At 39.8% G+C, this 25,621-nt stretch overlaps 1 protein-coding gene across 4 annotated transcripts in view; it reads left to right on the forward strand.

Annotated features, from left to right (window-relative positions):
* nfic (nuclear factor I/C) overlaps positions 1-15,121 on the forward strand; it is a 44,474-nt gene extending 29,353 nt beyond the window's left edge. For 2 of the 4 annotated variants that reach the window (XM_008301757.1, XM_008301759.1), the window contains exons 11-13: positions 3,638-3,821; positions 6,124-6,212; positions 14,433-14,546. In XM_008301757.1, the coding sequence (XP_008299979.1) occupies positions 3,638-3,821; positions 6,124-6,212; positions 14,433-14,453 (294 nt within the window). In that variant the 3' untranslated portion in view covers positions 14,454-14,546. Of the gene's footprint in view, positions 1-3,637; positions 3,822-6,123; positions 6,213-14,432 lie in introns of all 4 variants that reach the window. The other 2 variants (XM_008301756.1, XM_008301758.1) reach the window with 1 other exon arrangement.
* Positions 15,122-25,621: the final 10,500 nt, after the last annotated feature.

Consider the following 25,621-nt stretch of genomic DNA (forward strand, 5'->3'; position numbering starts at 1 on the left):
GGTCGCTGGTTCGCGTCCCAGTGAGGACACCCGGGATCTTTCTGTGTAAAGTTTGCATGTTCTCCCTGTGCCCTGACTTAGGGCAGGGGACACCCTGGACAGGTCTCCATTCTATCACAGGACTACACTTAGAGACAGACAACCAAGCACACTCACATTCACACCTACGGACAATTTAGAATCACCAATTAACCTCAGCATGTCTTTGTACTGTGGGATGAAGCCGGAGAACCTGGAGAGAACCCACGCTGCACGGGGAGAACATGCAAACTCCACGCAGAAAGATCCTAACAACCGAGCCACCATGCAGCCTGGTGTTAGGACCAAAACTATTTATTCTCTATGTTAATGATTTGGGTAAGGTCTCAAAGGAGATGATGTTTGTAGTTTTTGCAGATGATACAAATATTTTTGCTCAGATGACAATTTAGTGATGCCATTAATTAAAACAGAGATGGTAAAATTAAAACTTTGGTTTGACAGGAATAAATTATCATTAAATCTGGAAAAAAAAACCCAAAACATAATTTATCCTGTTTAACAACCGTTAAATAAATGATTTAAGTCAGATAAGACAGGCAAATGTAATATTGGAAGAGTATATGAAAATACATTTCTAGATGTGGTACTGGATCACAAACTTAGTTGAAAACCTCATATAAAATATATAAGAGCAAAGTTGGCAAAACTTGTTTTATTACTACAAAGGACAAGATTGTTTAGAAGTGTGAGGTAACACATATAATACTACATTATATCCAGTAAACATGTTACAAAAAAAGTTATTAGGATAGTACATAATGCGGACATAATGAGCACACTAATATATCGTTTTCCAAAACAAATACTTTGAAATATGTACCTAGCTAAATTTAGAACTGCCAAATGATGTCCAAAGCAAGCAACAAGTTACTCCCTGATAACATACAACACTTAAGAAGCAACATTACCAACTATGAATTCATAAGAAACTTTCGTTTTAGAAAGTCATTTGCTCGTACCATCATGAACAGTAGACGTTTATCAGTTTGTGTAAACTTATGGAACCGTCTGGATGATGATCTGAAAATGAGTACTATTAAACTATTAAACATTTTAGGAAAATATACAAAAAAGAGTGCTTGAAAAAAATGTAGTAATGTGAAACAATAAAAAAACATGGGGTTTCCAAAGAGGTATAAAAATATAAGGTTTGATGCAAACAAGAAATAGTAAGAAATGAGATAGCAGGTAGGCGCCATTAAGTTCAACTTCATCCTACTCATTATTTTAGATCTAGACATTGTTTTAGGTTTTGTTGTTGCTTGTTTTGTTTTCATTTTGTGTGTTTTATTTTCTCTTTTGTCTTTATCATGCTGTGGCATGTCTGAAATAAATCAAATAAATACAAATCTGCAAAGATTAGGGAATAAGAGGTTAAGACTGTGTGAAGAACTTAGAAAAAGAATGACCCTGTATTTTTATTGATGATTGATTATTCATTGTGTATTGGGCAGTAGGGTTGAACAGTATGCTGAAAAAAATCATATTGTGTTGTAATTATGTACTGATCGATAATATGATATGAGTTACAATTTTAGTGGAAATGGTAAATTTTTCATTTCTATTCCACAAGTCTCCACCAAACAAGCATGTTCTCTTTGTGAAGAGAATATGATTTTTGGCTAGGGCACCTCTGTAGAACCACAATGCTTCATTTATTTGTTTGTGTTTTTTTAAATTGTTTTTTTTTTTGTATAAAGCCTCTTTGAATTTCTTAAAAAGCTCTTTGTAAAGCGTATGTATTATTATTTATATTGGGAGTTTTGTGTCTTCAGTGCTTCTTGACTTGTAGCTAAAGGTAAACAGGGCAGGTAATTAAGAAACTGCATTTGATACGGTAAGAAGAGCCTAGAGGAGTAACGCAAAGGAAATTGCAATTACTCAGTGAATAGTGGAAAACGAAACTGACAAAATACAAGGCAAACTTAGCTGGCAGATTGGCACTGAGAAAGAGCAGACAGGAAAACTTGTTTGCTGGTTCTGATTCTGGAGGTTTTGAACAACGTGGCAGTAGAAGCAGACAGCGAATGATCCAAAGTGATGAGTGAAGAATGTGAGAGTAGTAGTGTTTAAACATGAACACATGTCTGGTCATTGTATTGTTTGAATTGCTAATTGTGTGTCATCTTTTTAAGTCATCTTTTTAAGTTTAAGTAATAAATAATGGTGCTCCAACTGGAATACACAGGCATGGTTCATGCCAGGTGTAATAACCAAGTTTTGTCACAAGATGGAGTTTACTGTTTCTGAGTGCTACCTGTCTGGGGAAAGCCTAGGCAACACTTGCATTGTTGTACAGTGTTGATGAGAGTGGGAGCGTGATACAAACAGTCTTGCTATGTCTGTGTATATTTACAGGCAAGTAAGCAGTAAAATAAGTCACAATGTACAAAACACTGAAGATCACAGTGAATTATATTGTGTAGTCGTGTAAAAGTCAGTGCCATGCAAGCAGCTAAGCTAACAATAGACCGGTGTTGAACTCACCTTGCAGTGGTGCTGGGGTGACGTTGCTTCGCCTGACCATGTGTATTGTTGTCTGTGTCTCTTTAGTCTGTATAAAAACAGGAGCCACAATAATTCATGTAATTTATTTTTTGTTGATGACACATACATATTGTTTAGCAATATTTTGGAACATATAGAGAGAATGATTTTGGGAAAAGATGTTTAACAATTGGGCTGCAGGGTGGCGCAGTTGCTGCCTCGCAGCAAGAAGGTTGCCGGTTCGCATCCCGGTGGGGGCGCCGGAATCTTTCTGCGTGGAGTTTGCATGTTCTCCCCGTGCAGCGTGGGTTCTCTCCGGGTTCTCCGGCTTCCTCCCACAAGTCCAAAAACATGTTGAGGTTAATTGGTGATTCTAAATTGTCCATAGGTGTGAATGTGAGTGTTGGTTGTCTGTCTCTAAGTGTAGCCCTGTGATAGACTGGCGACCTGTCCAGGGTGTCCCCTGCCTTCACCCTAAGTCGGCTGGGATAGACTCCCGCCCCCCGCGACCCTAGTGAGGATTAAGCGGTGTATAGATAATGGATGGATGGATGATTAACAGTTACATTGTTGTGCAGCATCACTATGTCTGTGTATATTTACAGAACACACTGAAGTAAAATTCATTTCCAAAGCACATTTTGTGGCTCATTCAAGTGTGCTACAAGAACAAGGCAGAGAACCAGTCAGGCATGTGTCAAAGTTGTTGATCTGGCAGTGAGTGATGGTCTGAACCAGAGTTTCTTAGTGAGGAGTGTTTAATTAGAGGCAGGTAAGACTGCGCAGTCTTCACTTGCTGCTGATTAGGTTGCAGCTCAGTCATACACATGCTGAGGGAGAGAGGAAGGTGGAGAAGAGACTGCCAGCAAATCAGGGGCAGAGGCAGGGATCCTGGCACTCCCTGTGAGTTGCTACTACACATTTGTGTCTGGCTGACATCTAGCTAATATAAAATACCACATGGAGAGATTTGAGCTCTTGGTGCATTAATTATACTTTGTTGTTGTTAAACACTGCACATTCTGATAGTTATGTAACTTCATGTACAGTTAAGACACATATCACAGTGGGACATCATATTAAAACTTTTTTTTTCTGAATGTTCCAGCTGAACGGCAGTAACCAGGTTAAGGTGCCCAGTCACTACATCTCCTCTCAAATGTTGGCACCCCCTGGACCAGCACCCTCCCTGGCTTCTCCTCCGTCATCCCTCCCTAGGCCAACACTTCCAACAGAGTCAAAGGCCACTACCACGTCATCTGATGGGGCAGCAAACTCCCCCACATCACCCAGTAAGTGATCAAAAACCCACTTTCATTACCATATGTATGGATCGAAATGCAATACAAATGTAACATAAAAGGCTTACTGGTACAAAGGGTCCTTGACGGGTATTCCAAAGTAATGGCTTTAAAAAATTCCTAAACCATCTTTGTTCCTTACTGAAGAAAGAGACAGTGGCATATCCAGAACAATGCAGACCACTTGCACTTACTGAGTTTGAGAAATATCCGAGAAGAGACTGCCTCTCGACTGAGCTATGCAGAACTGTATAGTGTGCATCAGCTGCTACTAATTTACAGTACATTAGAAGGCTGTATAACAGGGTGGAAATCACCAAAACCCCTTATAACCGTTTACTAGTTTATAATGCTATGGCAGGTACATTTTCTCAAAACTTTGCAACAATTTAAAGGAGTATTATTAATTTTGACATGGCATTTTTAGTCATAAGGTTAAAAAAAAGAAAAGAAAAGAAAAGAAAAGAAAGATTTTGTACAACTTTACTGAGGACAACTGACCAACAGGCAATAGCCAAACTATTGATGGGAATATTTTTGAAAGAATCCTTACTTCACTATAAGTGCCTAAAACCTTTGCACAGAACTGTATTTATCAGGAAATTAATTCAAACACAGAATTTCTATGGAACATTTTCAAGCAAAGCTGTAAACATTTAGCCTGACCGGTATTATCTTTCTGTCTTTGTTCATTTTGGGCTGATGTCAATATTTAATTTTAAAGCCTTTATTAACCAATACCATTATTATGCCAATGTCACCATGCAGCCTTAGTGGCTTTTAAAAGGAGTTTTAGAATGACTTAATTTTGCAAGTGAATTAGTGCTCAATACCAGTACAGTGGCCGGATTTCTATGAAATCCTTTAAATCAAGGGTCTCCAATCCTGGTCCTCGAGAGCCACAGTCCTGCATGTTTTAGATGTTTCCCTCTTCCAACACACCTGATTCAAATGATCAGCTCATCAGCAAGCTCTACAGAAGCCTGATAACAATCCTGATCATCTAAAACATGCAGGACTGTGGCCCTCGAGGACCAGGATTGGAGACCCCTGCTTTAAATAAATTAACTGAAACTGAACCCAGGTTTCAATCACATTAAAATAGCCATAGCAATTTCACTGTCATTAGTAAACACATAGACATTATTTCACCATGCATTTTGTTGTGACACAGGATCAAAATAGACTGACAGCTCCAGTGGCTCAGGGATTAGGTGGTGTAGGTGGATATGGTGTCATAGGTGTTAAAATGACTGCAAAGTATGCACAAGACAGAATAGTGAAGTTGTAGGATACAGTGATTTTACAATTTACTAACTGTCGTGTTTAATGGCGCAAACCATGGCATCCCATCTGCATTTATTTACTATTACAAAATAATTAATTCCCTTAAATATTAATTGAGGTTATTATTAAGTTTAGTTTATATAGTTAGCAGTCTATATATACATATACATATATATATGTTACGTCAGATATCCTGCTTTTTGGAGGGCACTCATTTTCTAGCTGGTATTGTTCAAAAACCTGAACTTAAGAGAGGAACTGACTGGCATACATAATTGTCCTTTGTTAACATGTTTCTGAATCATTTCATTAATGCGCAAGTGCCAAAGGCTCTGTGAACCTACTGTATTTTTTTCAAGAACTTTTCCTGTTCCATTTAGATAAGTCTTTGGCTAAGCAATGAGAGTAAGAAAGAATTACTGTTCCTCACGTTCTTCTCACTGAGCCAAGGGGCACTCTACAGATAAAACAAAAATGTATGTACACATCACAGTAATATCTACAGTTACTTCAGGAAGCTGTCCTCAAAGCAGAGAACAGGTTTAATAGTAAGAAGTATTAACATTTGTAGCACTTGGCCAATTTTGTTAGTCCACAATCAGGAATCCCTCTCAGGTCAGATGTTAACACATCAGGTGGGTGGAGTTTGCCCCCCGTCAGAAACAGACACACAATAAAGGAAGAGAGGAGCAGCACGGTACTCTGCCGTGTGAAAAACAGACTTACCAGCATCAAATTGATAGGACACAAACCAACCATAGACTGGGTGAAAAGATAAGTGCTCAGTGTGAAGTGAACTTGCTTCCCACCAGTGATTATATAGATAGAAGGGTTAGAGCTGAGCTATACAGAACAGGAACAACCAGTTACTCATTTCAGGGGTTTGACACCGTTCTCTCCTCCTTTGGGCTATGGATAGATTTTGAAAGATCTTGTGATGCATCATTCAACTTTTGACTTTTGAGAGACATTATGAGACTGATGTTGTTAACACAAACACCCTCAGCATACTCTGCCCCTGGGACTCCCCCTGCCAATCGATCCTCCTTCGTTGGAGTCACCCCTCGAGACCCAGGTGGACTCTATCAAGCTCAGGTAGGTATGGTTCATTTGATATTGTCAGGGTCAATTTAGGGAGAACCTAATAATCCCCATATTTGCAGAAGGTTAAGATCCTTCAAAATCTGTTAAGAAAACTAATTTCCCCTCACTTTTTTTTACTATATTTTAATAAAGCAGAAATGATTTAAAGAAATATTTTACATCTTTAATGTAGTTTCTTCTTTTTGCTATTTAGGATGACTTCAGCCAGATGTTCATTTTCATATACCCCACGCTAAAGTTGGTCATCAGCTTTTTCATTCATGTTGTCCTTAAATCAAAAAGTTTGTTTCTGAGACAACATACTATCTCTTTCTACCAATCCTCTCTAATATTAGTATAAACAACTACAATAACACTATCATTAATTGGCAGCTTACAACTAAAAGTATGTGTCTCTTTAGTCTGAGCCGTGAAGACCTTGTAACAGTTACAATTTTGTGCCAACATCCATCCATTATCTATACACCGCTTAATCCTCACTAAGGTCGTGGGGGGGCTGGAGCCTATCCCAGCCAACTCAGGGCGAAGGCAGGGGACACCCTGGACAAGTCACCAGTCTATCACAGGGCTACACTTAGAGACAGACAACCAAGCACACTCACATTCACACCTACGGACAATTTAGAATCACCAATTAACCTCAACATGTTTCTTGGACTGTGGGAGGAAGCCGAAGAACCCGGAGAGAACCCACGATGCATGGGGAGAACATGCAAACTCCGCCCAGAAAGATCCTGAGTGTCCTCACCGTGACACGAACCGACGCCCTTCTAGCTGCGAGGCAACGGTGCTAACCACTGAGTCACCTTGCTTGACTACATAAAAAGCAAACTTGATTTTCCGAAGACAAGTGTGCAATTATCTATATAGGTGAGAGACAGCAGGCGTCTCTCTGCAGGGCAGGTTCCTTTTCACCTCTTCAGTGTCAAGCCAGTCTATTTTTTTTTCATTATTCAGTTATAGAAGCGGTAACTTTCCTTGCCGATTGTTTGTTGGCAGTGACGTTGGTCATGGCCCATGATTTGAGTTATTTTCTGGAGCAACATTTGAAACTTCTTTAATGAGGTGTCGGTTCATCGCTGCAGCCAAGTTCACTGCAGGTGTAGGGCTAGACTCTGCAAGGCATTGTATCAGCTTTGCGTACCCTCATTTCCACATATGTATGTGAGTCAATCCGACTTCCATTCATTCCTACAGGAACCTCTTTGATCTCCGATGTGGTAGCAAAACTATTCCTCCTTTTTTCTGGTCCAGAATTTGCTTCGACTATGTTATAATTATTTGAAGGTTTGTGGTGGGATTTTAGAGAGCCTCCTGGAGCGTCTGGTGGCCAAGCCTTGACGCCCCGTGGGGCCTGAAAAAGTAACACGGGGCCACTGCCCAGAGGGCCCACCACCCTCAGGGCAAAATATTGGGATCGGGTACTATGTCCACTGGGTGGTAGGCAGGAGCGGGCGTCCTGGCGTACCGCCCCCTGGTGGCGTAGACTAGCTCTGGGGACGTGGAAGTCACCTAACTGGCAGGGAAGGAGCCTGAGCTGGTGTGGGAGGTGGAGCATTACCGGCTAGATATAGTCGGGCTCACCTCCACGCCCAGCAAACTCCTGGAGAGGGGTTGGACTCTTTCCTTTTCCAGAGTTGCTCACAGTGAGAGGCGCCGGGTGGGTGTGGGGATACTCACAAGCCCCTGGCTGAGCGCCACCTTGTTGGAGTTCTTCTCGGAGAGCGAGAGGGTCGCCTCTCTGTGACTGCGTGCTGCAAAGGGGAAAACTCTGTCGTTTGTGCTTATGCACCAAACGGCAGTTCCGAGTATCTGGCCTTCTTGGAGTCACTGGGTGGTGTCCTGGAAGGGGTGCCGCCTGGGGACTCCATAGTTCTCCTGAGGGAATTCAATGCTCATGTGGGCAATGACGGTGAAACCTGGAGGGGCGGGATTGGGAGGAACGGCCTGCCTGATCTGAACCCGAGCAGTGTTTTGTTTTTGGACTTCTGTGCTAGCCATGGATTGACCATAACAAACACCATGTTCAAACATAAGGTTGCTCATAAGTGTACCTGGTACCAGAGTACCTTAGACCAAAGTTCGATGATCGATTTCGTAATCGTATCATCAGATCTGCGGCCGTATGTTTTGGACACTCGAGTGAAGAGAGGAGCAGAGCTGTCAACTGATCACCACCTGGTGGTGAGTTGGATCTGATGACGGAGAAGGCTGCCTGACAGACCTGGTTAACCTAAACGAGTAGTGAGGGTAATCTGGGAATGTCTAGCGGAGGCCCCTGTCCATGGGGTTTTCAGTTCCCACCTCCAGAAGAGTTTTTTCTGCATTCCAGGGGAGGTTGGGGACATGGAGTCAGAGTGGGCCATGTTCAAAGCCTCCACTGCAGAAGTGGCCGTTAGGAGCTGTGGCCAAAGGGTCACTGGTGCCTGTCATGGCAGCAACCCCAAAACCTGCTCGTGGACACCGGCGTTGAGGGAAGCCATCAGGCTGAAGAAGGAGACCTTTTGGGCCTGGCTGGCTCGGGGATCTCCTGAAGCAGCAGGCAGGTACTGGCTGGCCAAAAGGGCTGCAGCTGTGGTGATTGTGGAAGCTAAAACTCGGGTGTGGGAGGAGTTCGGGGAGGCTATGGAGAAGGACTTTTGGTCGGCCTCGAGGAAGTTCTGGCAAACCGTCCGACACCTCAGAAAGGGGAGGCAGAGATTCGCCCAGGCTCTGTACAGCCGGGGAGGAGAACTGCTGACCCAGTAGGAAGGAGCACTTCGAGGAACTCCTGAACCCGGTAAACACGTCTTCTGCTGAAGGGGCAGAGCCTGAAGGCTCAGGGGTTTCTGCGTCCATATCCGTGGTAGAGGTCGCAGAGGTAGTTAAAAAGCTCCTCGGTGACAAAGCAGCAGGTGTGGACGAGATTCGCCCCGAGATGCTGAAGACTGTGGACATTGTCGGACTGTCATGGCTGACACGTCTCTTCAATGTCGCGTGGGCATCGGGTACGGTGCCTGTGGAGTGGCAGACCGGGGGGGTGGTTCCCATTTTCAAAAAGGGGGACCGGAGAGTAAGTGCCAATTATTGGGGCATCACACTTCTCAGCCTCCCTGGGAAAGTTTACTCTAGGGTGCTGGAAAGGAGGGTCCGACCGATTGTCCAACCTCAGATTCAGGAGGAGCAATGCAGATTCTGTCCTGGTCGTGAAACAATGGACCAGTTCTTTACCCTTGTGAAGCTGCTGAGGGGGCATGGGAATTCGACCTACCATTCCACATATACTTTGTGGATCTGGAGAAGGCCTATGACTGTGTTCCCCGAGGGACTCTGTAGGGGGTACTGAGGGAATATAGGGTATCAGGCTCACTGCTACGAGCCATTTGGTCCCTGTACAACCAAAGTGAGAGACTTATTGCCGCATTCTTGGCAATAAGTCAGTACGTTTCCACTGGGTGTTGGACTTCGCCAGGGCTCTCCCTTGTCCCCGATCCTATTTGGGGTTTTCATGGACAGGATCCTTAGGCGCTGTCAAGTTGAGGAGGGTGTCCGGTTTGGGGACCTCAGGATCGCATCTCTACTTTTGCAGACGACGTGATACTGCTGGCTCCATCAGACTGTGACCTTCAGCACACACTGGAGCTTGTTTCCTGAAGAGAGAGTTTAAGTGTCTCAGGATCTTGTTCACAAGTAATGGGAAAATGAAGTGTGAAGTGGACAGGTGATTCGGTGTGGCGTCAGCAGTAATGCGGGCGCTGTACCGGATCGTTGTGGTGAAGAGAGAGTTGAGCCGCAAGGCAAAGCTCTTGATTTACCAGTCCATCTACATCCCAACCCTCACCTATGGTCATGAGCTTTGGGTCGTGACCAAAAGAATGAGATTGCAGATACAAGCGGCTGAAATGCGCTTCCTCCACAGGGATGGCTGGGCTCAGCCTTAGAGACAGGGTGAGGAGCTCGGACATCCGGAGGGAGCTTGGAGTAGAGCCACTGCTCCTGCGTGTCGAAAGGAGCCAGTTATAGACATCTGATTCGAGAGACTTCCTCTGGAGGTCTTCCGAATACGTCCACCTGGGAGGAGGCCCTGGGGCAGACCCAGAACCTGCTGGAGGGATTATATCTCTCGACTGGCCTGGGAACGCCTCGGGATCCCCGAGGACGAGCTGGAAAGCGTTGCCGGGAAGAGGGAAGTCTGGAATGACCTGCTCTGCCTACTGCCCCTGCGACCCGACCCCGGATGAGCAGAAGAAAATGGATGGATGGATGGATGGATGGATAGGCTGTGTGTCGGGAAATTGGCAAAAGTAAATGAGCTAATAGACTATTTAGCTGCTTGACTATGTTGACAGTCAAATTGTGGACCTGTATAATCAAAAAGAAACCAGTTTAACTGGATTACACAGCAGTAACTGCAGCGTTCATACAAAAAAATATTTCACAAATCTGGCTGCACCCCTGACAAGTCATCCTCTTCACTTATTTTATTTATTTATTTTTTACTATTTATATGGATCATGTTTTTGTTGCTGCAATGCTCCGTGTGCATTTTCCATTAAACAGGACGGAAAAAACAATAAAATAAAATTAGTCTTTTCTAGTGCTTTGATTAAGTTTTTATCAATCTGTAAGAAATGCATTTCCTTGCTCTGAACACCAGGAGTGGCCAAATAGTCTGTGTATTATACACAGGGTTCCAGACAACTTTTCAGTTGGTCGCACCTCCCACCTGGCCACAGGCAAAATACCTCAGTCGCTGACCATTTGCTTACCGATAGACACTAAATTTACCGATGTTCCCTAAATGCCTCTCAGTGCAGGCTGTGGTGATGCTGTTGCGTGGCTGCAGTGCACTCAGACAGGTGTGTGAGCAAAAATTACTTTAAAAATCGTGAAATAAAGTGTTCTTATGTTACATTCGTCCAAGATGAAACCGAGTGATTTTTATCCACATGCACTTTTTCCCATTAGCGGAGAAACAGCTCATGTAAGTACGCTTCGTCTTTTAGGAGCGGAGAGCATCCATCCATAGTGCATATGCACCTGAGTTTCTGTCTCTTTTTTATTCTCTTGTACCTATATATGTATGTATTTTGTTTGTTTGTCTGTTTTTATACATATATGTATTATTATTTTTATTTTTATTATTATGTATATGGGAGTGTGCAAACGAGACAATTTCATTGTCCAGTGTTAAACTGCTGTTTTTCATGCTGCGCATATGACAGTAATGTTTATCTCATATCATTTTTAAATGTAGAAACCGAAATCGATCTTATTCATATAGTGGTTAGAAGCTTAAAGCATTATTGTGATTTACAAAAAAATAATTTTGCCAGCCTGCTACTGAGTTAACCGTTGTAATTAAATGTATTGTATTTTTTACTTCAACGGTTCCGCCTCTACCTTCCTGCCGGCACCTGACTCTGATCATCCGGTGTGTCTGAGTCAGATCTCACCCTCTCTGCCCTCTCTTTCTTCAGTTTTGTTTGAGGAACGCAAAACAGCTAAATAGCTGGTTTTACACATCAGACAGGGACAGACTGACTAGGCAACGGAAGAAATTACAGTTGTAGTTTCCACCACTATGGCTCTGCAATAGCTGCCTGCGCTGGTCAGAGCGGCACCAAAACAGACTAATGATCATCGTTCATACCATCGTTCACACTCTCAAAAAAAACAAAAAAAACTGTTGCATATGCAACCATGTTGGTGACAGTCGGTTACACATGTGAGCAGCGTCAACAACAACACTGTTTGTGTAAGTGCATGTTAGAGATGGAATTGAATGATAATAAAATGATGATGATGATGATGATGATGACTAATGATGAAAAAACGATGGCTTAATGTAAAATTAGGATATTTGCCTACACTGGTAAATAAATGCAATATAGAGATTTTTTTTTTAAATTTTAAAACTTTTTTTTAAATCTTGTCGAACTTTTTGCCATTTAATTATTTGAGTTTTGGGGGCATTCTGAGAGTTGTTTTTTGCCCTTTGCCCCAACTAATTTTCAAAGCTGTCAATTCAGTTGTCAATGTGAAGTAAGTGAGACAGTTGCAGGCTACAGATATGTAGTATATTAAACAGAATGATGGAGAAGTAGTTTGCTATAGCTATATACGTATGTAGTGGAAGTCTCAAGCAGGTGCATGGAACCAGTGGGTAGTTTTGGCATTCAGAAACAAATTGCAGTGTACAGTATGTGTTGATAAAAAGTTACAGTTATGTTTTAAGTTGGGATTGCTGTTGATGCTGCATTGCAGTGCCTCTGCTCCAGAAACAGCTCAGTTAATACTGCTGAGACATGAGTCCTCTCTCCCTCTCTCTCTATATTTCCAAAGTTTGTCACAAGCAAATGCATGGTGCGACAAGGTCTCAGGGGTTTATGTTATTAGAAATATATTGATGTTATGAAAATTCGGTCTGGGTTTCAATTTCAATCATCCTTTAACATTCTTGTTGATTTTCATTGGGGAAACATGCTCATCCAGGTGATACATTCAAGTAATGCTCACCTTTCGCAGTATGGTAATACAATTGTAACTTTTTCAGAATTAGAACCATTGCAAAAATGTCTCCTGGTGGCTATGGCATCCATTTTACTTTCAGCCATAACCAGATTATGTATTTTGCACTACACATCCTAAATCACACGCGCGCGCGCCCACACACACACACACACACACACACACACGTATAAATATATATGTGTGTATATATAATATCATTTCTTTTACAAGAGTAAAACTGTTGCTAAGCAACTTAGCTTAAAAAAAGACTGTCGAACATATCTGATTGTTTAATTGTTTTTGAACCTGTTCTTCACTGTCTTTTTCACCCTCCCCTCCACATTTACACAGGGCACTGCACTTTCAGGAGGCTTTATTGTTTGCAATTTCCCCAGCAGCATTTAGTACAGCCAGAACTTAAGTGTTCAAGGATCAATTGGCATGCTTGACCACAATGGTTTGCTGTATTTGGTGCCACTTCAAGTGAAAAGTGCATTGGATGTTGGAGGTGCTGAGCCAGCGCATTCTTAGTTTGGAGAAATTTGCTCCGTCCCTCTTCCTTTTTTGTGAACAATTCAAGAATAATAAAAAGGTTTTTTAAAAAAAAAAAATCAGATATGATGAAAACACGTAGTGCAAATTACAGCTGAATTTGAACAGTAATGTTACAGTGGGGAGGAATGACTTTCTGTAGTCATCCTTAATAAGGCAGAGTTGAAGAAGCTTGCAAGGTTGCAACTGAAAACACTGTCTGGTTAGTAGATTATGCAGGGGATGTGAAGTAGTGTCATTATGTTGAGCATTTTGTGCAGCATCCTTTGACCATAGACTTTACCACCTTTCCCTAACTTTGGCACAGGCCAAAATTTCTCAACCCTTCTAGCGATGAGTTTTTTGATCAAATGGAAGTATGTAAAGACAGTGATACTAATGACTGAAATTTATTGTTTAAAGTGATTGACTTGACATGATTTGTACTTGCATGAATTATTACAGTTTGGATTCAAGAGTGAAGCAAAATGCCTTTCTAAAAAAGTCACACAGACAGAATGCAATGGTACCAGGTACCTTGACCTAATGATAGTGTCACTGACAGTCAAGATCACTATAAGGGTCACTGCTGAAAATAGCCAGTTGTAGATTAAGCTGCAGACTAATTGCTGATGAGATGAGTGTCCACAGCTAAGCTGCATGATGAGGAAACAGTCGTGAAGTTAACATAAAGCACCACAACACAAATTTGTGGCATACTCTCCTAAGTGCTGGGGTGAAAATCAGGTTGTCCGTTTTCTATTGATGTTCACTTGAGATGAAATTTATAAGATCATATTACTTTAATAAAGTGTGTCAACACTGTTCATAAATGAGCCCATCACTTAAATATGGTATTTATGTGGATAAACAGTTAGTGTACAGTCTACAAGAACGGGGTAGAGCAAACAAGCATTCCTTAAGATGTTTTACATACATGTGCACTAGCTTTGATGGCAGGTTTGACATTCATTCTAACATCCTGATATAAGGTTAAAGTTTTTTTTTTTATTGTACATTCATGAAAAACTTAATTTATATTTGCTTATAGAGCTGTTCATGCACAAGTTTTATTAACCAGTGTCTGATCCAAGATTGTCAAAAAAGTATTTTCTGTGAGAGAAATGCAGGCTGAGGTTTTGCAATTCTAACTTGTAAATTTAAATTTTGTCTTTGTCTCTGTTCTAGTCTTGGTATCTGGGCAACTGAGAGAGCTCTGGAGGAAAGGTGATTGTCATGACAGTGCTGTCCTGGAGGAAAGGAGAAAATGTTGTGAAGATGTTCCCAGAGGAAAAATATATTCAGCTTTGTAGAAACCTAACGCATGGTCATACATATCTATAAATATATATCATAATATATTTATACATGTGTTTGTAGCCAGAAGAGACCACCTGGATGGAAGATGGGTGCTGCCCTTACTCAGCCATTTTATAGCTCCAGAATGAACTATGCCATATGATGCTACATGGCTGTCAGAAATGGCCACTGGCGTGAGTTGTGATTTTCAAGTATAAGCAATGGATTGCTGCAGAATTCTGGTTGGGCCAAACGAACTACAGACCAGGACCAGCCATCAATATACCACATCCTAAGAAGCCTGTAACCCAGCTGTGTCCCCAGGAAGGGCCTGTTTAACTGGGATGGATGTCAGCCTTTACCCCTGTACCCTGGGTCTCGACACTAAATCCAGTACAATGCCTATATAAACCTCACCCCCCTGTTAACACCCAGAATGCCCCTCTCCCCTGCAGGTGCTGCTTATAATATATGCAAATAAGCCTCCCTTATTTTCTGAGAGATCCTGTTAATATCTAATGTTTCTTTGCACTTTTTGACTATGTTATTGATATGTCTGAAAAAATTACGAGCTGAAACAGCGCTTTTTTTTTTGTCTCTTCCCACCAAAAGACAGAGGCTTTGTCTTTTTTATTGACAATCATCTGCCTAATACCATTAAGTTGCTTTGCGAGGCTAATGTTTTTTAGACTGTTTGATTGTGCTTTTTACCAGAAAAAAAAGAGTAAGAATGGAATATAAGAGCTATATTCATGCCTCCTCCAACACAACATGCAGTGCTACAGTTAGATACTATTATAGAGCTAGGCCCAGTTTTACTACTACTGGGTTGGGGTGCCTGACAGGGCCATGACAGCATTTTTCCAAATTGCCAAAGGTACACTATTTTGAGTTGCACCTGTCACAAGAAAACAATGCAATTCTCAGTAGAACTTAGAAAAGGCAAAGACATGTAGAACAAAGGTGACAGTGCGGCCAGCCACACGCTGGCTTCTGAAAACAGTGAGTTGTGAAATTGAAGCTTGGTGTGGTATGGTGCATTCATGTATGTGTGTTAGAGCTGCAATAATTAGTTGATTAGTCAACTATTAAATTAGTAGCTACTTAAATGGTAATATTTTTAGTTATTCCACTTCTGTCATAGTAAACTAAATAGCTTTCGGCTTTGGACAAAACAAGACTTGATCGTCTTCAGCTTGGACAAACACGAATCAACATTTTTCACCATTTTCTGATCTTGTATAGCCCAAACAACGAATCAATTGATTTAGGAAATAATCAGCAGATTAATTGCCAATGAAAATAATGGTTAGTAGCAGCCCTAATGTTTGAGCATGTGTGTGTTTGTTTGTGTGAATGTGTATGTGGGGGTGGGGTGTGGGTGTGTGTGTGTGTGTGTGTGTCAAAATGTGAATGTGGTCCCATACTAATCCATGCTGTTTTTAGGAGATGCTGTGCAGATTTTGTTTGTGTCTGAGAGAACCCAGTGACAGGATTTGTACTTGTATGTAGGTAGATGAGAGAGAGATTTAAAAAAACAAACAAAAAAGGCACTACGCTATGTTTAAGTTTAAATTCCTTCCTTTCGAGGAACTTTGTGGTGATATGGAACGTTATGTTTGTAGAGTGTGTTTGTTTTTTTTGAAGTTGTTGATGCTAATCACCAGGTCATGTACATACTGACTTGAACTGAGAACAAAATTCAGGTGTCTTGTCCAGCTCTAGAATGAGTGGTGGTCCCTGACAGGTTCTGTAGTGTGTCTCAGAGGAAAACTTTGCTGCTCAAAGCTTGGGCTTTTATAGCTCGGGAGACAAAATTGTAATTCTCATTTTAGCCTTGTTTGACTTTCAATTTTGTCTGATATGTTTCTCATATTTTTCTCCTAAAATTCACTAGGAGAAAGAGGTGAGACAGGAAGAGGACAATAAGCAACAGGAGTCATACTTGAGACTTAATGGAGATTCCTTCCCAACCTCGACTACGAGCTCCATTGCTTCTACATGTGATACACACACACACACACACACGCACGCATGCACACACACAAACAGTGTGCAAATGCTGTTATGTTTCTCCAGACTTACTTACTTAAATAATTTATTAGACCACCACCCATTGTAAGGTTTATACCACAGCTGTCCTAAATCTTTTATGTTTCTGTAATAGTTAATACACCAGTATGTAGAAACCCTTTAAATGAAATTATATCTTCTATGCTAAAATATAATTATTATTGTTATCCATGAATTTTCAAATTTACTTTTTACAAAACACAGATGTATTTATTAATTACGATGTCAAATTATAGTTATTTACTTGCATTCCTGAACAGAAAAAAATGTTATAGTGGTTGAATGTTACACTTGATTAATTTCTGACTTGACCCAGTGAGCCGGCTCAAATCTGGGTCTAAAAAGGTGAATTCAGTTTGAAATTCTTCATTTCTGTTCAAAGTGGGAAAATGTAGAGAGCTCAGTGAAAATGGAAGAGTCCGCATTAAAGCACTTCATGATGCTGGATAAATAATAAATTGGTTCAGCACTATATGTATGAAATAGAGTTCACAAAACAAGACCTCTCAGTATAACTCAGTACAGTTATTTCAATATATTTGTTTAAAATAAAGCTCATATATAGTTCACATGTAGCTCAGCCGAGAAAAAAATGGAGCCAATAGTCGAGGCTGGGAAGGGATCTCCATTAGGTCTCAAGTTTGACTCCTGTTGCTTATTGTCCTCATCCTTACTTACCTATTTCTCCTACTGAATTTCAGGAGGAAAATATGAGAAACATATCAGAAAAAAGCAAAGCTAAAACAAGGCTGAAATGCCAATCACAATTTTGTCTCCCGAGCTATGAAAGAGCAAGCTTTGAACAGTAAGATTTTCCTCTGGGATAGCTCAACCCCAACCCAACCTGAACGATGTGTGGAGAAACTGCAGCAGTCCAGTGTGACTCGGAGTTCAGGCTAGGTGTGACAGTTCATTGAAAGATTGGTTTTGAGCAAATCTTGATTATTTATCAGAGGTGGACAAAAACTTTAGCATTTAAAACGAGCTGGAAGGTTATCAACTCGACTTTTTTGTGTCCAACATTGATGCAATCTTTTGCATTATTACTGTGCTTTATTGGGGCAAAGCAATACTTTGTTATGGTTGGCTTTTTACAGCTTCAGTTTTTCAATAATCTTTTGAATGGCATTTATTATCTTAAAATCTGACATGCTGTATTTTAACATTGAGTAAAATCTTCTGAAATATTTAACATGGTTAGAATTTAATTGAATCTAAACATGAATTCCTCTTTGTAGTAAGTAATCTCAAAACTACATTTATTGTGGGAACAAAAAGTGAGTTTTTGAAACAACAAACTAAAAACGAGAATTAAATTATTAAAAACATCGCTATTGATATTTGTGATGTAAAATTCAATGCAAACTCCAAAAGCAACAACAGTAGAACATGTGCACCATGGCCTTTTGGTATATTTTACACCATCTCATCTCTTGCTCTAGAGATGAAAACACTGAATATAAGTGAGATTTTTAAGAAATTCTATTTTATAATCTGTACCATAATTTATCGCAAAGGCTTCACAAATATAAAGCAGATTGTTGACGTTTGTTGCCTGTTGATGTAATCTGCTAAAGGTCTGGTGTTTCTGTGTGCATCAAATCAGATTGAATGCCAAGTAAATTTTGGAATAACTTATTCACAGGAAATTGTCTGCTGGAGTGTTTCTGCATCAGTGGATGTTACTCCATAATTTGTTCATTTGCATTCTGTATACAAACAGTAGAGAAAAGTCAAAAAAATTGTTCTTTAACTTGCTAACTGGCTGTTTTCGTTACCCCACAAATGTCATCTATCTGCCTGGAGTAAAAAAGGTCTTCAAGGGAGGAACTAAAGGCTTCAGGCTCTGTGCTTCAACACATTTAATATGCAATTTAAAAACAGACACTACTTCAAAGAGCCAAATCTTTATAGCTTTGATTTTTGTAGGTTTACATCAAGACAAACTTCTTTGTCACGAAACACCAAGTCAAGACTTCTCTCAGGGTGCAGGCCTACATGTTTCTTTGTAAAATATCAGGAGGAAACTTCATGAGTAGAACCTCAGACGATTCACAATAAGATGCAAACCCTTGGAAAACTCAAACACAAAAACGGTTGGCTGCAGTGGCACAAACATGCAAAAAGAGACATGCAAAGTTTTGTACCAGAGTTCTCTGGACTGATGAATCAAAACTCAGGCTCTGTCAAAATGAATGAAACGGTAAAATGTGGAAGATAAAAAGCAAAGGTCATGACCCAAAGTATACCATCTGTCAAGCATGGCAGTGCTTCTGTTTGCTTTTGCCATGTCATGTGGCTGCCATTGTGTCTGGCACAGTCTACTGGCATTTTTTGAGGATTTCTTTGCTGACAGAAGCAAAAGGTTGAACGTCGAGGGCCGAAAAATTCTTTAACCTTAAAGTTTCAGCACTATGTTAAAAAGGTTATATTCCTCAAACAGTTGTTTCTGTGGTTGTGTAAACCTGGTCAAAGAAAAGGTGGGCCTTGGTGCTTTAAGTTTGGATTCAAAATTTGATTTCAATTAATATGTGATGAAGCTAAGAGCCTGAAGAATAAATAATGTGTTACTGTCCAAATACTTATGGTATGGACTTCACATACGTTGAAGAGGCAGCACAGGAGAGCTGGTTGAAATGCTGGAATCATTCAGAGGTTTTCACTGTAGGAAAATATTGTTCTGGGCAGAAAGCAGTGAGCAAACATTTTTGGGATAACAAAAATACCTTTTAAGATGCAGCAAACAGTAGTGAAAGACCACTGTTTTGCAACTTGCAGTGTGTTTCTTACAACATGCACCAACCACATGTGTGTAAAGCAGCTGTGTGTTTTTGTGTGGCAGTTCAGATGTGGAACAGGATCTCCACTCTGATGCTTTCTTTCCTCATTTACTTTTCAGTTTTTCTTATTTTTCCTCTTGTCTCTTTTGATTTATACATTTTAGTGTCAGTCAGTATTGGAATGAGTGTGCCTTTTCCCCCTGCTTACGACTTCTTTTTAACCCATGTAAAAGTGTCTCTCGTATGATTTTGTGCCACCAAGAATTTGAATATTTTTGGACCACTATCTATGGACTCTGTACATATGCAGTCAGGCACCCAAAATTTGCTTTATATTTTGTCTGGATACTTGTCTTGTTTTTTCCTTGTCCTTTTCAGAGGTTTGGGATTAAGGTCGAATTATGTAAACTGGTGACTACAAGGAGTTCAAATTTCAGAGTGACAGCTAGGTTTTGGTTTGGTTAAAGTTGGCTTCAAGCTGATGTATACTGCATGGTGCTGGCCTGGTCGCTGTGCTGACCTAAAGAATGCATGGCTCAACCTGATGATACCTCGCCATCTCTATCCTGCTCTTCCTCCTTCTCCTCTTCCTCACTCCGTGCTCTATACTACATCAGAGGGCAGTGGATGGAAGGGCTGTCTCTTTCTTTGAATTTTAATAATAGCCCTCTTGTTAAACTTCTATTTTGCACGATATTCCATAAAACACATTATGTGCCTTGCCTTTAGTTAAAAACAATAATACTTTATAGAAAAGTTATCATACTTTTCATGGTACAGCTGGTAGCACTTAAAAAACAAACAACAAAAAAAGCTGCATGTGTGATTGCTTGGCATAAACCACTTTAACAGGTACGCAGTTTTAGGATGTGGCGGTGTGCCAACTAAGAAGCTAGTCTGAGTGTAAGTGAAAGCCCTCATTAGCTTCAGCAGAGGCTGGGACACTGTTTGTCCTTCATTCAGCTAAAGATAAAGAAGTTTTTTACAGTGTGAAAGGAACAGTCTGACAGTTTTGAAAGTGAACTGAATTGCTGTCATGTGAGAGAAATCCTTTCTTTCCCTTGTGCAGCAGTTTACAGACACTCAGCCTGCTACACACACAATGCAGACATGTTTAGCCCAGTTTTCTATGAACATTGCCTAAACACAGCCCAACCCTTAAAACAGTGATATTAACTAAAGGTCCAATTATTCTTTTGTCTTTCATTTCAAGTTTTTATGTTAACCTGAATCTGTACTTGGCTATGTAATATCAAGTGGCTTTATATAAAGACATAGATTTAAACCCAATTGTTGTTGCAAAGATGGCATGGAGGTTTGTGATCCCCCCTCCAGATACAAAACCCTTTTATCATGAGACTCCTGTACTAAATTTGATGGGAAAGATTGATTATCATCATGACATCTAAACAAAACTCAGAGCATGAGAAAGCTCTGAGTGCAGCTTCCAAATTGTTGGACTGTTCCTCTGAGTGGGGATTTTTCAGATATTATTTGCCATACTCAGGTGTTGATTGCACTCATAGAGCCAATCAAATACAGTGGCTCTGCTGTGTAAAGCTGACATGTTGGCGGAGGTATGTAGGGAATAATTCAAATGAACATTCTGTGTTGCTGTATGTAAAACATCATTCATACACTGTTGAATATTAACTTACATGTCTGTTATACCAAAATGTGGGCACCAGTGTGTTGCAAATGAAATGTTCAGCGTATAGTTACATTATGGCTACTTTTGATTTGAAAATGCCATTTTGCAAAGGTTAAAACATTGGTTCAGAAAGTAAAGTCTGCCAGTAATTTAAGCCTAAATGTTCACAGTACAACAAAAGCCATTTTCAGAGACTTTGCTCAGCTTTTTCCACATTGTGCTTATTATTCGGTAATAAATACATGCAAATGCATATGATAGCACTTATTGCAGGGAAAAGTCTTTCACTATATTGTGTATATTTTGTCAGACATTTAGCCAAAGTGGCCAAGCCACTACTCCCATGTAATGGAAACATGTTAAACATGTTCAGGTTTAGAATTCAACGCTCTGCAGCTCTGTGATTGGCAGTGAGAAGACCGTCCATTTGCCTGTGTGATGACTTTGACCATGTGATTTATCATGTGATAAGATACTACAAAAAGGCCATAGATGACTTTGAATTTTATATACTTGCATGGACTTTTCTTTTCTTTTTAGGTATTCCTTAAGTTTTCATTGTTACATTGCTTGTAGAATTATAGCTTTAAACACAGCAAAGTGTATAAAATATGTACAACATAAACATATTAGTTATAAAGAAGATGTATAGAATGTTAAAGCTGTTGTGTTCTCCATTTTAATTAAGCTCTCTTAAGTTAGTGGCCAAGTTGCAGAGTAAGTGAACCCATGAAATGGGAAAAATTGTGGTTGAGTCAGTAGAAAGGGTTAGACATGTGATGATAAATGATGATGGGTAAAAATGGTAACAGAAGAGAGGCCGTTTTGGCCATGAAGTAAAGTGATGTGAATTACAATGCACACAAGGTATATACTTCTGTGAAGGCTGCACAATCCTCTAAATGTGTTATTTTATTAGGAAACACTGTTTAGAAAAATCTCTGAATGACTCTGCAACAAGTGCACAGTGGTGGCAAGTGACAAACACTGATGTGTTGTTGTTTTTGCTGTTGACAGCAACAGTCCTAATATGCATACATCATGTCCTAAAATATTGGAACTTCTTATGGGATGAACTGTGAAAAAGTATACATTGGGTTATGAGTACTAATGACTAAAATGGGTCATACCAAAAGACTGTCTGTAGAAGTGGTATGACATATCAAAAAGCAAATGATCCAGATATCTTGATAATAGGTATTTAAATAGGGCAGAGGTAAGAAATGTTTTACCAAAAACTGAAAAGGCAGAATATCTCTGTCGACAGCCTTGGCCTATATTGATTTATAACTGAATTTAAAAGGAGGGATCTATACTATTCCAAAATTCACCAAAACAGACCTTTTCTAAATTAAACGAAAGAAAAATACATTTGTCCAGAATTTGATGACGTGGACAGACTCAAACAGAGAAAACAACAGCATGATGCACTACCATTTAAAAAAGACCAATATCTGGCTTTTTTCTGTCTCAAACACATTTTTCTCCTGTGAGGATTATGTTGTGATCAGAGTTGGTTGAAAAATACCTGACCATATATTGGCACTGTTGCTCCAGCTACATAACCGAAACCAACACTTGTTTTAATCCACAGAAGTTGATTGAAATCTGTTCACTGGATCAAAAACTGAAGCAGTTTGGATTAAGTAACATACAGAGCTTTATCTCCACTGAAGAGCAGCAGCAGCTTTGGGTAAAGTTGATTTTAGTATTGTCTTTGATTTAAACCTTGAAAACAAATGGTTAGACTATTGGGTACCAGGCTGACTGTTTAATTTTTTTGTTTGTAATCACTCTTTGATTTAAAATAATGGGGCTGGAGTAATTCCCTAAGTAACATGGCAATGCTGATGGATCATTCTGCCTCAATGACCCATGCCCGACCATCTTCATTTAACAGATTGTTGTTGTTTTTTTTAAGTGGTAAATATTGACTTTACCATGTATCAAATCTGAGACCATAGGTAACAGTGTTTTTTGTGTTTTTAAAATTCTTAAGGATGTGTGGGGCCAGGCCCATTTTTGTCCTCGTTTTCTTCGCACCAATCTGGGGAGCAGTTTAATGTGCCATAACTTGAGAAATAATGTAGCTGAAGACCTGGCATTTTGGAGGCTTATTGATGCGTAAATATGGTCTTCAGTATGCTGCTCTGATAGAGCAATACCCTGATTTGATAGAATAATACAAACCACTTATATGATGGTGAAAATTTGGTCAAGAAATGTCCATTGTTTGTTCTCTTCGGATAGTCCATCAACCATAAAACCTGTATTGTTCACCCTAAGAGGCAGATATTCCTCCCCTGTGATTAGCACCAGTAGATGCTTTAAAAATGTAGAATGTGTTGCTAATCAGAAGCATACTCTATGAGAAAGAAAATATTGAAATAACACTTTTTTGCATTTATGGCCAATATTTGAACATGCAGTGAGCAGGTATGATAGGTGAACAAGTTATGTAATATTGTTACTGTGCTAAAAGAAAAAAATCATGGTTTTCAACCCATTGTGCTTCAAATCATTGTATGAAAAATGGTGGCATAAGCCATTTCATCCATGATTATTATCTGTATCTTTTCACTTGTTTTGGATTTCTTTATCAAGATCTTTTTAAAAAAAATTCATTTTAGCCTTGTTACATTTTTTTTTTTAGACATGGTCCACTCAATAAATATTAACCACTTTAAAAAAAAAACAATCTCAAATTGAAGATGGTCAGATGTGAAATTTTTTATTTTTTTTGGATGAATTGAGTTGGAATGACCCTGATACATCTAAGACTATATGAAGGTGGACTGTGGTGCTCATACGGCTGCCACTTAAAAGTACAAGAAGAAGGATAAAAACAGTATCCGTCTTTAATTGTTGAAAAGATGATACACAGTATTAATCCAAGATCGGAATGACTTTTGTGAAGTTGTGACATGTCTGTGATTAGTTACTGATTGATCATTAGCAACTGTTCTACAGAAATGAAAATGAGAGAAAAGTGACTCTTGGATCTATCTGGTTTGAACATTCTGGTTGTAACCCAATAGCCACAAAAATCTACAGCCAAAATTTGCATTTCAATCACCTCTTTCCTAAAGCAGTACAAGTACTGCAAGATTTAAAACGGTTAAGAATATAGTATGGCAAATGTTGTGGATTACAGTTACAATTACAGTTACAGGTTCTTCGTCTCTCTCAGGTGATGACCAAGATTTGGATATTGTATTCTGGAAGCTTATTACTATTTACCTGTAGCCAACATAAAGGAGATTTACATTTTAAATCTTCACTTGCAGAGAAAATGTATGCAATGTTTAAAGACAGATAGCCTAAGAGCAGTGTAGTGTGGTCATATTTTGTATGTAAGCCTCCTGGTTGTCAGGATAAAGTGTAAAGCAGTGAATCCCTTTCATTATTTTGTCAGTATATTTTTCTACCACTGGCAAGCATCCTGACACAAGAAAACTCACAAAGATAGCAAAATATAGCAGCAGCCCAAACTCAAGTCAAACGTTTTAATAAGGTGAGAATGATGTGTTCATTACAAAACACAAACACCGTCCTCTACTGTGGCGTACACAATGTTGGCATTTCAATGTATCACTTTCTCTGCTCTTTTCAAATAAACCAGCAGGTGAAAAGCAAGTGAAAGATCTACCGAAAATAATCTCAACAAGCAGTGCCTATCATTTTACTGCAAGGTTAATTTGAGATGTTTTCTTAGCTGTGCTTTGCAGTACATCTTGTGTTCAAACACTACATGACTACGTGAGACAATAACCAGTGTTGGTCCTAAGGTGACAAGCCATGAACAGTCTCAAGAGTTGATGCTGAAAGACGATTGCATTTTTAGGGATTCTTAATTTCAGTGATTTCACAGTTCATGGTTCTTCATTTTAGGTTGGATTATGTTCAAAGACTAAAGCTGTGCCCTGTTCTCACTTCGACTTGAAATGACTCCAAGTGCAGCTGAAGTGCTGAAAGTGGCAATGGCACTTTTTAAAAAGATATTTTGATATGTCAAAGACAGAATGCTGATGATGTTTTAATCAGTTGCTAAAATCCTGAAGGGCATAGTCCGGTTCCGTCTTTTGTTGCTGTTGCCATGTCAAATGGCTTTCACTCAACTGAGGGCTTAGTTTTTAGCAGTCTCTGAAAGTGGTAGGCTTCAGAGCTGAAACGAAAATAATCAATTTACACATCCATTATACTCTCCTAGCACATCCTTTGACTATTGTCATACTGTCTTTGTAGCGTGTAACAGAAATTTTGACAGTTGGTAGTATAAATATTAAACCAGAAGGCACAGGGAGGTCTGAGTATAGCTGTGAATGCTGCTGTGAGGGAAATGGCTGGTGCTTCATAATGTCATTTGTATTCTATTCAGAACACAATCACATTAATTCGCAACTCCATATAGCATATTATTAAAAAAGGAATGTGTGGCAAGTGACAATGGAAGAAATGTAACTACATAAGTTGAAGGAAGGACTATACATAATATTTAGGCTTCGATTCCACATTGTTTTAGCATTTGAGCTGTTTAGGAGCAATATCTTTTTAAAAAAAGTGTGAACAGGAAC

Source organism: Stegastes partitus, unplaced genomic scaffold (assembly GCF_000690725.1).
Source record: "Stegastes partitus isolate 25-593 unplaced genomic scaffold, Stegastes_partitus-1.0.2 Scaffold1707, whole genome shotgun sequence".
In the NCBI taxonomy this organism is placed as follows: domain Eukaryota; kingdom Metazoa; phylum Chordata; class Actinopteri; family Pomacentridae; genus Stegastes; species Stegastes partitus.